At 48.1% G+C, this 14,155-nt stretch overlaps 1 protein-coding gene across 5 annotated transcripts in view; it reads left to right on the top strand.

The window, feature by feature from the left end:
- Nucleotides 1-13,960, top strand: part of ebf1a (EBF transcription factor 1a) — a 74,861-nt gene extending 60,901 nt beyond the window's left edge. For 3 of the 5 annotated variants that reach the window (XM_070546002.1, XM_070545989.1, XM_070545979.1), the window contains exons 11-17: nt 3,871-3,959; nt 7,038-7,103; nt 9,316-9,478; nt 10,531-10,710; nt 12,317-12,514; nt 12,663-12,731; nt 13,783-13,960. In XM_070546002.1, coding sequence (XP_070402103.1) covers nt 3,871-3,959; nt 7,038-7,103; nt 9,316-9,478; nt 10,531-10,710; nt 12,317-12,514; nt 12,663-12,730 — 764 coding nt within the window. In that variant the 3' untranslated portion in view covers nt 12,731; nt 13,783-13,960. Of the gene's footprint in view, nt 1-3,870; nt 3,960-7,037; nt 7,104-9,315; nt 9,479-10,530; nt 10,711-12,180; nt 12,515-12,662; nt 12,732-13,782 lie in introns of those variants that run through there. The other 2 variants (XM_070545995.1, XM_070546012.1) reach the window with 2 other exon arrangements.
- The last annotated feature ends 195 nt before the right edge of the window (nt 13,961-14,155 follow it).

Here is a 14,155-nt window from a genome sequence, read left to right as displayed (position 1 = left end):
TTACCTAACCCTGCAGCTTCACACACACACACACACACACACACACACACACACACACACACACACACACACACACACACACACACACACACACACACACACACAGCGTTGCGACACAGGAAGAAAAGGGAGACAGGGCAACCGGACGCCTCCTCCAGAACAACTCCACGATTCTGACTTCTCAGTTACGTCCCCACCCCAAACCTCCACCCCCTTTTCTAAAGCTCCTGCACCCCAACTTCCTCTCCTCCCCTCCTCTCACCCCTTTGCACTCCCCCTGTGGCTCTGTGGGTTATTATAGTGAAATATGAAGCGATGTGGATTCTAGGCTTCATGAAATTTCCATGAGCATTGATCTGATCTGATGTGGGTGATTGCTAGGTGAATCCCTCCAGTCCAGGGCCGTTGCTCATCTATTCATTTATTTATGGCAGTTATGTTTTACTGGCTTTGATTTGCGCTTCTGGAGAGCGACAGCTAAGGATTATAAATATACCTGCATGGGAGAGATTGTGCTTTGAATCCTGGAGCATAGCAGTCCACCACTCCCTTTCTCTTTTTTTATTTATTTATTTTCTAAAGACTTTTATTTTTTTATTTAATTCTTTCTTCAGTGCTAATTCCTGGTGTGAGCTGTAAGCTGTTGAGCATGGATATAGGAGCATAAAAAGCTACGATAATCCCCCAAAGAGCCACAGCAGAGTAGTTAGTGAAGTCCCCCACGCTCTCCTCCTCCAGTTTATGGCCCTTGAAAACGAGCAGAGACGATATCACTTCCTCTCTCAATTACCAAAACTGTCTTTATTTGTGATAGGGGTATCCTGTGTGTCCCAGGGTTTGTACGCTATTGTTCATTCGAGGCTCATTCGGCACATTGAGCAGAACTGATAAAAAATTCATCATCAAAACAAAAGCCTTTGAGACGAAACAGAGGATGTTTCCAGAACAATCCCCTCTCCGCGGTCTGCGGGTCCTAATCCAGGGCAAAGCCTGCTTCGGGCTTAAGAGATCAGACAATAGGGAAGTAATGTCAAATATGTGTCCTCAGCTATAATTCACGCCGTATTTGTTGCGTGTGATCATTTCATTGTTTGGTTTCGATGTTATCAGCTGACCTCTCCGGTGTGTTTGCATGTAACTAGCTTCCTTCCCTGTGATGGCTTTGCTTCTTCACCTTTCCTCTCCTTCACTCTCCTGGATTACTGTGAGCCGTCCACTGGGAGAGCTGTCCAAATGTGCTGCCACCCATCCCTGCTTCTTGTCCTGTTTGGTATGAGTGTGTGAGCGGTTTGGTGCGAGAGGAGCCGTGGAGGTCCAGCAGGACAGCTTGTACTCGTAGCCTCTGGGGGCCTTTTTTTATTTGTCTGGGGGCCGCCCAGTCAGCCTGGCTGCTCAGATGTGAGGCGAGCAGGGCATGGAGCCCTCAGGAAACGTCCAAGCTGCGACCCACGGGGAAACAGACGGACAGGACAAACACACTTTCTTTTCTTTGTCTCTAAACACGCGTGTTAAAGCTACACGAGCGGCTGCAAACCCTGCGGAGGCAGAGTCGTTTAAAGTGAACAACACTGACTCCCCAGGCAGATAACGACCGATGAGAGGAGGGTTCAAACCAGAGGAGACAGTGAGAGAGGCAGAGGCAGTACATTAGCAATGAATTATGTGGAGGAAGCACTTATCCAACAATCCCCCTCTCAAGTGTTTGTACTGTAAGCCTCAGATCTCCATTGTATTTATTCTAATGTTTAAATATTCATGGTAAATCTTCTCATATTCAATTACTGTAGAACGACCACAGCATGCAGAGAGAGTGCTTTCTCCCTGCTGCCTGGATGATCCGACTCCCCATGTGTGTGTGTGTGTGTGTGTGTGTGTGTGTGTGTGTGTGTGTGTGTGTGTGTGTGTGTGTGTGTGTGTGTGCGTGTGTGTGTGCATGTGTGTGTGTGTGTGTCCTGTGGTCTTGCGTTGATCAGCGACAAATAATAAGCAATTACAGAGCGTGGTTCCAGTATAACAAAGGCTTGATCGCTCCGGGGAACGGACTAAAAACACACACACACACACGTGCGCGCGCACACACACACACACACACACACACACACACTTATTCACTCCGCCTGATTCCTGACAGTCTTTTTATTAACCACCAAAGCAGGAGACAGAAAGAGCTTCATTAGAAAGACGCCGACCGGCTGCAGCGTGCTTAGTTTAATGTTGTAAAGGAAGGCCGGAGAGCCGTGTGGTTCTGCACACTTCCTGCTGTTCCTTCATGATTAATCAGTGGGTGTTTTCAGTATTAATTAAACGCCAATCACTCATTAAAGGTAATGAAAGTCTCCCAGCACCTTTCACGCCAGAATTTCAGACTAAGATCATCTTGTTTTTGAGCCGATGACCTGGCTTAGAGATCTGGACCAGCTGTAGCAGAAGACTTGCCTCTGCAGGTCGGTCTAGCCGGGCTTCATTCTAGCCTCAGCAGGCCGACCACTGGCCCAGTCTTTCCTATCACAGCACTCTATGTTTGTTGGCCAGGCACCAGAGCTGCGACAGAGAAAGACTACAAAGATGGCAGCGGCTCAGGAACGTTGCTCGCTTGCAGCGGTTTTGACATCAACTTTGAACAACTTAGACTTGGGCTTGTCTTTGAGTCATGAGCAGATAGCGGCACATGAGTCGAGATACTTGGCTTCTTCTCCTTAGACAACAATGCTGAAATAAATACACAAGCCTGCTGCGTGAGCAACCACAGTCCATAATGTTCATTTCTTTTATTTTGACATTAGTTTGTTTTCCATGTTTCTTCTGTGTCCCAATTGATGTTCTGCTCAAAGCGTGAGCACCTCAAAATGAATACCACCAGTGGGTGGCAGTGACAAGACAAAGAGGTTGGATTAGATTAACTCATTTAACACTAAAATCACATAAAATAAGACTAAATAAACATGTTTAAATGCAACAGCTACAGGAATGATTACAACTCTTTACATGGATGAGGGAGTGAGAGGGTAAAGGGAACCCATCACCTTCTAGCATGCTAGCTAATTACTTCCTGTAGCTGGGGCACTATTGCCAAGTGCTCCGGAGGCATACAATTCAGTGATGCTGATTAGTTAAAAATATCGAAAGTTCTCCCTAGCAACCAAGTGTGGTTGGTTGTCAGGGTCCCAGGTGTGGTTTTAATGATTCTGTTGGAGGAAATTCACGGTTTAACGAGACACAACTGGTGAAAGTGAAGTGTAAGTAATTAATATTTCATGCAGACACACAGCATTAAGCAAAGTGATGCATTTATAGTTAATACATGTCCTGTAGATGTCCTTAAAAGTTGTTTCTCCCTTCGTGTCGGGTTGAGTGGTGCCCAAGGGCACCTAGCTTGAAGGCAGTTCGTGTTGTGGTGGCCATCTTTAATTGGGATGACTCCAAAAATATTCCACTACAGATTTACCCCCAAGAAGACTCCTGAAGTTTAATGAGTCTGTTCAGGGGTTCCTCAGATATTAGCGCACTCAGACAGGGTTTGACTCGGGTGGCAAATGGTTCCCTTCATACTTCCTGTTCCAAAGCAACGATGCTGCGTGTCCAGCTAACACTGTGTAAGTGGCTTTCAGCTACCAGTTAGCGACTGGACAACCGACTGAATTTTTACCATTTCTTAGTTCTCTTATGTTGAATATCTGTGGAAGCCATCTTGAATCGAGTTGATCTCATAGGTTATTAGTTGCATGCCCGCTCACTCATTGCTTTCTAGTATGTTTTTTGAAATTCATCAAGTGTTTCATGAGATATTCTACTAATGAAAACACAGACAGCAAGGCAAAAATAAAGAAATAGATAACGTTTATTGTGTTTGTTCCTTTTGTTTCTCTCCAGCACTGAATGAGCCAACAATAGACTACGGCTTCCAGAGATTACAGAAAGTCATCCCCAGACACCCGGGAGACCAGGAGAGATTACCAAAGGTACAGCAGCGCCACTCTTCTCGTGTAGCTGGGCATTTGTGAATCGCCAAGAGAAATTATTACTCAGGAATCTGTCATGGGAGCACTAGAAGACACAGGGATGTATTGAAAAGCTCTTGAGTTTCATGTAGAGATATGAAGGATGAAGGGCAGCGTAACCTCATGCACGGAGGACGACGTGTGCTGTGGCCCAACCAAGACCGGAGGCAGGATCTACGTGAACGTTCAATCCTGCATAAACGGACATTTTCTGTTTCAGAGAAAAACAAATCAAATCATTCCTCCTCTGAGTGTGAAGCTGTTTAGACTGGCAAAGTAGGAGAGGAAAGCAGTAGCTGGAGGGAGGAAAAGGAGGAAAAGAAGGAGGAAAGGAGGTTGAGAGAGGAGGGGAAGAGAGAGGCAGAAGCAGGTTAGGTGATCCATCATAGCTGTCCAGTCTTACCTCCTGCTGGGTCAGTGGATCGAAGTCAACCCCGGGTGGACTTTATTACTTTCAGCACACATCCACAAAGCAGCACACACTCGTAGAAATACACACACACACACACACACACTTCTCCATGCCTGCGGGTGCACGCTCAGTGGAGGGAAGTCACCATGAGGTAGAAATGAAGAGCTCAGGTGGATTCAGAGGGAAGACGGAGAAATGGCTTGTCCTCGCTGAGTGCCCGGAGAATCTGAGCCGTGTCCTGTTGAGTTCTGGTCTTTAGCCTATCAACTCCCCCTGTATGTCTCTGAATCCATCCACCTCTTTCCTCTCTTACCTCTGCCTGGCTTGGTGGTGTCTCTTTCTCCTCTAAATGAGCAGCAGTAGCTGGCAGGTCTGGCTGTTCATTTCAGCTCTATTGATTTGTGCCTTTATTGAGGCAATAACACTTTGTTGACCACACTTCTCCCAACTGTTGGCCTCAATCACCTGAGAGGGGTAGACTCTGGCAACTTTGGGAGCTACAAATGTCCATTCATGGCTGCCTTTGAAATAAAAAGCATGTTTCAGTTTGTTTTAGGTGGCTTGCAAGGGGAACTCCCACAGTTGGTGTCTTCATGCTGTGGTAATAATGCAGCTGGACACAGAGCGGCTCGGATGCTCCACTAGAAGGTGTTTAGGAGAAACTGCATTGCAGCTGGCCGTCTGGGTGCTTCTAATGAGTAAGAGGCCATCCAGACGAGACCAGGATCCGCTCTGGATCAGGTTCCTCTTCCTGTTGATGTCTCTGTGGGCCTGACTTAACGGGAAGAGACCCTGCACCCAGGAAATGATCTCCCCTTACAGCAAGCAGAGCTGGGCAGGCAAAGCGGCACTAACCGCATTTATCTGTTTATCAGAACGACTCTGGAGCTTGGCCTAATCACGTTTAGCCACTGGACAGATCCCTTTGCTAACGAGAGGCTGATGGGTACAGACGGGGCACAGGACCATGAAGGAGTGATTAATAGAGGAGGAGAAGAGGGAGGGAAAAGGAAGTAGATGCAGGGCAGAAAGGAGAGGAAACAGAGGAGAGGTAAACATTAAGTGACTTCTTCTGGAGAGCTTCGGGAACACTGTCACACTCCAGCTGCTGATCTGTTTGTGTCCTAATGCCTCACACTTTCCTCATTTCCCCTTCTTTTCCTCCCCTCCATCTCTTACGTACCTCCATCCATCCATCTACCTATCTAGCAATCCCGGGGAGGCATATGGCGTAGAGGAAAAGCAGAGAGAAGGAAGCGAGGAGCGGCACATACATACTAAAGAACCACTTACCTTCCTAGGGCCTCTACATCTCTCAATCACCTCAAGCAGGCCTCCTTTCTGGTTTCCCCCTGCCTCCCTCCCTGCCTCCCCCAAGATAGTGCTAGTAATGGGAGGTTAACACAGAGGCAGCGCTCCCATTATTGAGTGAATTTAGCACCTTGGACAGCGCTCTACAATCTTTATTGCTTTGCTGACCCTCTCGTCATGTCTCGGGTGTGCTCGACAGCTTGTGCGTGTGTGTGTGTGTGTGTGTGTGTGTGTGTGTGTGTGTGTGTGTGTGTGTGTGTGTGTGTGTGTGTGTGTGTGTGTGTCCGCACGTGCGTGCGTGTGTGTTTGATATGAGGTCTGATTGAAAGGCGGTGTGTCACGGAATAGGGAGCACACATGCTCCAGGGCTTGTTCGCAGCGAGGGATACGCTCAGGAGAGTAGAACGCACAGCATGAGTTTGCACACACACACACACACACACACACACACACACGTGTGTGTGTGTGTGCTGTAGAGAGAGAGGGAGAGAAAGAAATGGGGAGAAGGTTGGAGGGAAGGGAGTGAAGGGGAAGGAGAGGGGGCTGCAATTTTCTGGTTGTCGCACCTCCAGCATATATCCTGGCCCCAGCACATTAACTTTTAAAAAGGGTTTTGTAGGTCTGTAGGTGTCTACATCATGCACACACACATAACGACTGCCTGAAGTCACACACTCATACACTCAGGGAGGAAGAAGAATAGAGACGGATAACGAGGGGGGTGAGCGTGGAGGAGTGGTAACACTACGTTAGGATAAATGTTTGATGTGGGAAATTCTGCTCGGCGGATTTCACCTGAGCAATGATGTTCTACATTTATCCCACAAAGCGGATGCAGGCCCATTCCCTCAGATCATTACCGGGGGTTAATACGGGCCAGGAGACGGGTGTGTTCCCGCCGACGAGCTCGGTTGTAGAGCCGTCACCCTGATGATATGTTGTGTTAAATGAAATTGATGCGTGATCATGTGCGATAGCGTCAATATCCATCAGTGACAGAAAAGGGAGGAGAAGATGTAGAAGACGGTTGACTGATAGAGAGATATAGGCTCATGTTTTATTCACATAGAACAGTATCTTCCCTCTGCTCTCCCAAACTGCCCGGCTGCTGCTGGGATTGACCCATTTCTCTTCCTCTCCCTGCCTCGCTCTTCCTCTCTTCTCTCTTGCTTGCTCTGTTCTGCATTCACAGCATAATGTAAGAAGTGAAACGTAATAAAAGTGACTGAACTCTGAGCCGTCACACTTGTGATCAACCCCCCCACCCCCCCCAACACACCCACACCCCAAACCCCCTTCTCTGCACTTGATTGCAGGAGGTGATTTTAAAGAGAGCAGCAGACTTGGTGGAAGCCTTGTACGGGATGCCTCATAACAACCAGGTAAACACACACACACACACACACACACACACACACAACACAATGCTGCACACATCTCCTCATAGATAAATTGTGGCTCAGACCATTGGAAGCATCAAAGGCAGAGTCTCTGCTGGCCCCGCCGCTACCCGCTGTGCTCATGCGGGATCTGGGACTCCCAAGAGCTCACATGGGAATATGTCAGAGCCTTCATCAGCTCGCAGGAGTAGGGGCAAAGTAGTGCAGTGAAAACTGTAGAGGGAGGAGGGAACAATAGGCAGAAAAGACAAACCAGAGGAAAAGTTGATTCTAATGAAGCATTCCTGGATTTACTGGATCCAGTCCCACTGCTCCCAGTGATCACTGATCTGCAAGAGTGTTGCTTTGCTGGAGATGAGGCGTGTTTGGTGGATTTAAAGCCTGTAACCTCATGATTGAGACTTTACCCCTGATAGGACTCAGGACCCCTTTAATGGTACTCACTGCAGCTATTTAAGCTAACTAAACATTATGAGCTGCTGTAAGCTGAAGCAGGTGTAGACTAAACTAAGGGTCTCATCAACTCTCGGATCCTAATAGGAAGTACCTGAAACAAAGCCATTAGGTGTGCTTTCTGTTATCTCATCCTCTTGAGTTATTCTGATGTCGGCAAAGCAAATGGGAGCAAACCCGTGAGGATTTGGGTTAGTGGTTAGAATGTTGAGACAGATCCTCGGCAGCAGACCTTTGGGCTATGTTTGTGTTTGTGTCATCATAACTAGACACCCTCAACCAAGCACGGACCAGCATGAGTCCCTGTCTTCCTCTGCGTTTGTTGAAGGGCCACATTTCAGAAAAGGAAGGGATCTTCGTTGTTTCGGGACTTGAGTGAAAAAAAATCCATTTTTTTTCCCGAGGAGCTTTATTGATTCAAAGTGAAGAGCTTCAGGGCTGAGCTGTACGCGTTGTTGGGGTGAAACCAAGTCTCTTCATTTTAAATTAACTACATTTCTCAGATGAGACGCAAAATATCTTCACAAGAAAACAGAAAGTGAGGCTGTTGAGTTTGGTTCACTTTGTGTTTCATAGATGCTTCTTGTCCGGTGGAATGGGGTTAGGGTTCTGCTGTATAAATGGGCCCACTCTGGGTGTGTGTTTGTGTATAAACACCCGTCCAAGGGTTCACCTTTGCTACTCCTCCTCTGCCAATCACAGGCACTCACGAGTGCTTTGGAACCCCAGCCCCCTGTAGGGGGTTCAACCAGCAACGGCCAAATCCCGACACTCGCACTTCCACACTTGCGCCTTTCAATCCCGGCCAGGTGTGCAAGTGTGTAGGGTGTCCCAATTCTGAAGTGCGGAGGCTGATCACGCCCTTTTGCACCCTTGATTCGTACTGCATTGATGCAGACTAAGGTGAACGGCATTACCCACAATCCATTGCTGTGGGAGAAAAGGCTCAGGCGCCTTTTCTGAAGTATACATTTTCAAATGAAAGTAGTTCATGTTAGGACGATTAGCTGATGCCCTGAATGTTTTAGACAAAGCAGCAAAGAATGGAAAATTAATTCAAATGATTGTTTAGTTGTTTGTTTGAAGGTAAGGGCTAATAAGGTTTGTTTTGTTAAAGTAGCACAGCGACCAGCATCCCAGCATGCATTGTGGTCAATGATGTCATACTCCCTGTCCCAATTACTGTACCACACCCTCAAAGCCTGTGCACTTCCTCCAAGTGCACTTCACCGAAGACCTGAGGGCGCAGTGCGAGTGTTGGGATTGGACCCACGTGCCTACATGTGTGAACACAGCCGCGCTGATGCTCTTGGCACTGGCATTATCGGTTGTAACATTGGAGAAATTAACCGTGAAAACGAATGCTGTTCACTTTAATCCCATTTTTCCCATCACTGCTGGTAGCGTGGGTCATTCCTGCCCAAGCTGTTAAATAGCTGTCTCTCATATCCCGGTCACTCACCTGGGACTGGAACACACCTGGGAGTACTCGAAGCTCAAATACCTACGAGAGACTACGGTGTGAGAGTTTTGAGGGTGCTACTCGGGTTCATACAACTATTGTTATGAAGTAAAGTTGGTATTTAGGTTGGAGTTAGACAAGTGGTGGTATTACTGGGTGTGTCACATGCCTGAGCTTAGTTTATTCCGAAGTTGAACTGGTTATAGAAAGTGTGATAACTAATGCCCCGCCCCTTTCATGTCAGCAACCAAAGCTTTTTTTGCTTTTCCCATCCAACAGGAGATGATCCTGAAACGAGCAGCAGATATTGCCGAGGCCCTCTACACGACAGTCCCGCGAGGTCACAACCAGCTAGCCAGTTTGGGCGGCAGCTCCGTCCACGCCGGCATGATGGCCGTGAACTCCTTCACCGGGTCGGAGGTGGTGCAAACAGCCAATCAGGGTGAGCACACGCACCACAGAGCCGTTAAAGTTTACAGCCAAGGGAGAGGTGACAGTGATTTAATTTTTCTATTCGGGATGGGTGGTAAAAAAAGAAATGAGTGGATGTTTTATTCTTCATGTGGGAAATACAGCGGAGGTGATTTAGGAGCACAGAGCAAACAGGAAAGTCTTAAAAAACAGGAAAGAAGGAGGAGGCAGCGGTGCAGGAGTGGGAAGAGCTTGGAAGGAGGAGAAGTTCGGCTCTGCAAGAGTGAAGAATGGAGAAAAAGAGAGGCATGGATGGAGCACGATGGAGAAAAATGAGTGGGTCCTCAGGGTGTGTATATCAGAGCGGGGTCGGCCCCTGTCTGACAGAGAAGGATGTGGGTGCAGTCAGTGGTGATTCATCACACGTATCAGGGGAACAAGAGGAAGAGTGGACGCACCAGCTTCTGGATGTGTCTCAATAATTCCAACCAGCTTTCTCTGTCCATCTTCATCTGGGAACATCTGCAGATGTGAAGAAAACACCAGAGGTCAGCTGCTTATCTCATACGCTGCAGCTCAGTTAAAGGAGGATAAGCACGGATGCTGATGTAGAAGAGTAGGTAGTGGAGGCAAAGAGACGACTGAAAGTAGGAACACGTCCCAGCTGTTTCCACCAGCGTCAGCACGTTGAACCTGAGAAGTAAATTCATCGTCTTCTTTACTATATCGTCTGCTTTGCTTTCACCTCTCCTGCGAGGGCGAGATCGTTCCTGCCAGAAACGCCAGCTTCTTTCTTTAAAACACACAGCAGCGCTGCTGGGGCGTTTGGTGTTAATTACCTTGTCAATATATCTAAATTTGGAGAGAAGCCAAAAGGGTCAAAGGCATCTTGTTTCAGATGTTGGGTCTCTCATCCGTTGCTTTCTCGCGTCGCCATGTGTTGTGTAAAGTTTTGGTATTATTGTTCTGGCGGGCGTTGCTGCATCCTCCAGTCCTCTCAGGGCTTGGCAGCGTTGCTTGTAGTCCTCCTGTCTGCTTTGACCTTCTAACACGAGTCTTTCTTCTTCTTCTCCTCGTTGGTAGGGTTCAGCAGGAGCACCAGCAGCGTGTCTCCTCATGGTTACGTCCCCAGCTCCACCCCCCAGCAGAGCAGCTACAGCTCGGTCTCCACTAGCATGAACGGCTACGCTAACTCTGGCATGGCCACCCTGGGCACCTCACCAAACTTTCTCAATGGCTCCGCAGGCAACTCGCCCTATGCTAGTGAGTAAACACACCACATCCTGGAGCGATAAGACCACGTTTGAGGGTTTGAAACCAAACAGACCAAGTTCCTGCTCCGAGGAACAGAGTCGAGAATCGACTCACATCTGCTGGCTCATCAGTTTCTGTAGGATCAAACACAAATCCTCCCTTTATTGGTCAAGGGAGCAGCTAACCTAGCACCCCCCATTTGAAATGCACACACACACACACACACACACATTCACCCTCTACATTAAAGACCCTTGATTAAATCAATAAACTAATTGCTAGAGAAGCAATTCCATTTCAGCTCTTTGATTCCTGAGTGTTAACAAGTATTTTAACAGGCTCATCGGCCCCACACAGACACTTCCAATCAATAGCCCCTCGGCCTGCCTTTGTAGGTCCAATTTTCATTAATTGATTAGTTAGGCCCCTTCATAAATGGATTATGACTTTATTGCAAGGATTTGTCAGAAAGAGCCATAAAAGCTAAGTGTTGGATAATAACAACAATAAAAGCAGACACAGATATCAGAGGGCAGGTGAAATACGACTCAGCTGATTGTAAAACCACCGAGGGGGAAAATGCTCTTAGTGTATTAGCAGACCAAAGGCAACCCGGGGTAGGCATGGGCGGCTGGATGGGAGGATGTTGGTGGAAGACGGGATTTGGGTTGTGTTGTTATTGCTGTGTCCGTTTGGAACACATGATTACTGTAGCCACAGTAAATCCAGCTAACAGCTGCTCTGGCTACAGCCTCCCGCGTAATCTCAGCAACGTTTCACACCGCTTCTCAGAGCGTTGTCTTCAAACTGCTGTTCTGCTTTCTGTCCAGCATGTGAAACCTTAACAGGATCGTAATTAGAGCTCCACGTTCGCTGATGATGTTTTAAAACCTGCTAAAATACGCTATCCTCGCTACATTTGGTGCATTTACAGCAACATGCTCGTGAGCGTCTAAGACTTCCTCCGTTTAGCACGATTCATCATGAGCACGCGAGATAATCCTGAGAGGAAACACTCTGAGGTACCAATCCTTTACAACTACTCGCTGTCGAGAAAGCACAGGTGTAGTTGCTTGTGCCGCTTCATGACAAATTGCTAATGCCATTTTTTTAGCTAAGAGTCAAAAGACAATCCGTTTTTGTTCAGAAAACCCTGATTCATCGATGTTAAAGTGAAACTGTTTCTTCTGTTTTCCTGTCTAAGTTTAGCCTCGAGTCCACAGTAGCGTGACTCACACGTCACAGTCTCACTGCGGGTGACAGCGCTGGACGAGGACTCGGTCTCGCTCGTGCTGCTGGATGTTCAAACTGTGATTCTAACAGAAAGCCCGTGTTTAGTCCGAGTGGCTTTAGTGAAACCAGACATTGTAGCATGCTTGTTAGCACTCTGCAGAGGTGTCAGCGTTTGCTGTTTTTTGAGTCTGGGACAGCTTATCTGAGTCCAAACTGTTATCTCTCCTGCCATCATCCATTGACCAGTCCCTTTCTGTTCGTCCCGTTTGCCCGTCCTGTGCTCTCGGCCTTCTCTCTAACCCCCCTCGGTCTCCACCCCTCCTTCCCGTTTCCCCTACGATCCCACTTAAACGCCCTTTCCTACCCGTGTTTGTCTGCCCAGTCGTCCCATCCAGCCCAACCATGGCGTCCTCAACCAGCCTGCCCTCCAACTGCAGCAGCTCCTCCGGCATCTTCTCCTTCTCTCCAGCCAACATGGTCTCCGCCGCAGTCAAGCAGAAAAGTGCTTTTGCCCCGGTTGTGCGACCCCAGAACTCCCCTCCTCCCACGTGCACCAGCGCTAACGCAAACAGCCTGCAAGGTAAACTGGTGATTACACACGCGCTCTGAATGATTCCATTTTATGAGTCGATCCTGCATCTCAAACAACGATTTCTCACTTTTGCTGCTTCCTCTTGTCCTCCCCCTTTTCCTCTTTTTGAAACCTCCACTGTCCTTCCTCGCCGTAGATCAGTCTTTCGTGGACTCTAGCAAGTACTCATCAGCCAGCTCTCTGCAGGGCCTGGCCTTCTCCTGAAGTACGTTACTCTTCGTTTTCTCTCTCTGCTCTCTAATTTGCTCATTTGTCCAAACTTCTTTCATTTTCTTCTTGTTGTTTTTTCACTTTTGACTCATCAGCAAGGCTGCATCACGTGTTTTAGTTCCTGTTGTCACTTCCTGCTTCCTGCTTGTATCTGTATCAAGGGACGGGGGGGTTGGGTCGCTCTGTTCTCTATTTCCATCCAATGCAGCATGGGGTCTGCTCGTCTGGGCAGGATGTTGTATGGTGATCCTGAGAGAGAGATGATGGATGGGAATCTTTATCGGAGCCCCAAGCTAAGCACTTCCTCCCTTCCTCGGGCAGCGTTGATGAGCGCGGACCACAGTGACCTAAAAACAAATGACCACTGTGCGCTGATCACACACACACACACACACACACACACACACACACACACACACACACACACACACACACACACACACACACACACACACACCACTCTGTTAATCCCAACAAGCCAGAGACTCTTAGGGAATAACCAGGGAATTAGTGGACTGAAGAGAGAAATCGATAAGAAGCCAATGAGTTATATGGAAAATTCCTCCCTGTGAAGGCTGCTGTGTGGAGGGTGGGAGGGGGAGGGAGCTTGTCGGGAGGCAGAGAGCGTTATAGAAGGGTGAGAATGTGACAGGCTCCAAGTTTTCATTTCCATTTTGGAGTATTGGGTCTAATTTCCTTGCCTGTGTCACCGCGGTCATGTTCACATCACTGTGAGTAAAGCCGAGCAGGCGTACGCGCTGTAGCCGCTGACACCGGCAGCTCCAGCGCGGCGCTGCTCACAGGGCCTGTGAACACTGTTGTGCATGTATGCCAAGTTAGCGGCGCGGCTGAGAGGAAAATGTTTTCATTCCAGAGGCCTCGGAGTGAAGAAGTAATGAGGGAACATCGTCTTTGTTCGCCAGATGCTTGACCACATTTTTCATATGTGACTGGTTTGATGACAGATGAAACCCAGCGATCACATGACTGACCCCTGTATCTTGTTCTTTCCCTCCTTTTCTTTTCCCTCCCCCTCCACCAAACAGCGATCCCTGGGATGATCGTTCCACCCATGTAGAGGATCTGGGAAGCTGGATGTTTGGGAATGTTGAGAGGAAAAGTCACAGTAGCAGAGTCTGGCGAGTCTCTGTCATGCTCCGGAGCTTAACTGAAGGAAGTCAAGATAAGACGCTGAGGACTCCGGTAAACTCAGGCCTTTCCAACGGGATTTCATCTGAGGGGCAGAAGCAGATGTGATGTTTTCTCCCTACTGGCTGAATTTGGCGTGGCCGCTCTGACACCGTGTTGGATGGAGTGTACAGACACCGAGAGTTCTCCACAGTTTGACTCCGACCTCATGAACAACGAAGCATTTATTTAACTTTCTGTTTCTGACCGTAAGCTTCAGGTCTGACTAGC

The sequence above is a fragment of the Nothobranchius furzeri genome, chromosome 2, assembly GCF_043380555.1.
Source record: "Nothobranchius furzeri strain GRZ-AD chromosome 2, NfurGRZ-RIMD1, whole genome shotgun sequence".
NCBI classification, from domain to species: Eukaryota; Metazoa; Chordata; class Actinopteri; order Cyprinodontiformes; family Nothobranchiidae; genus Nothobranchius; species Nothobranchius furzeri.
Note: the sequence above shows the minus strand (reverse complement) of the source record. Positions and strands in the feature narration are given on the sequence as shown.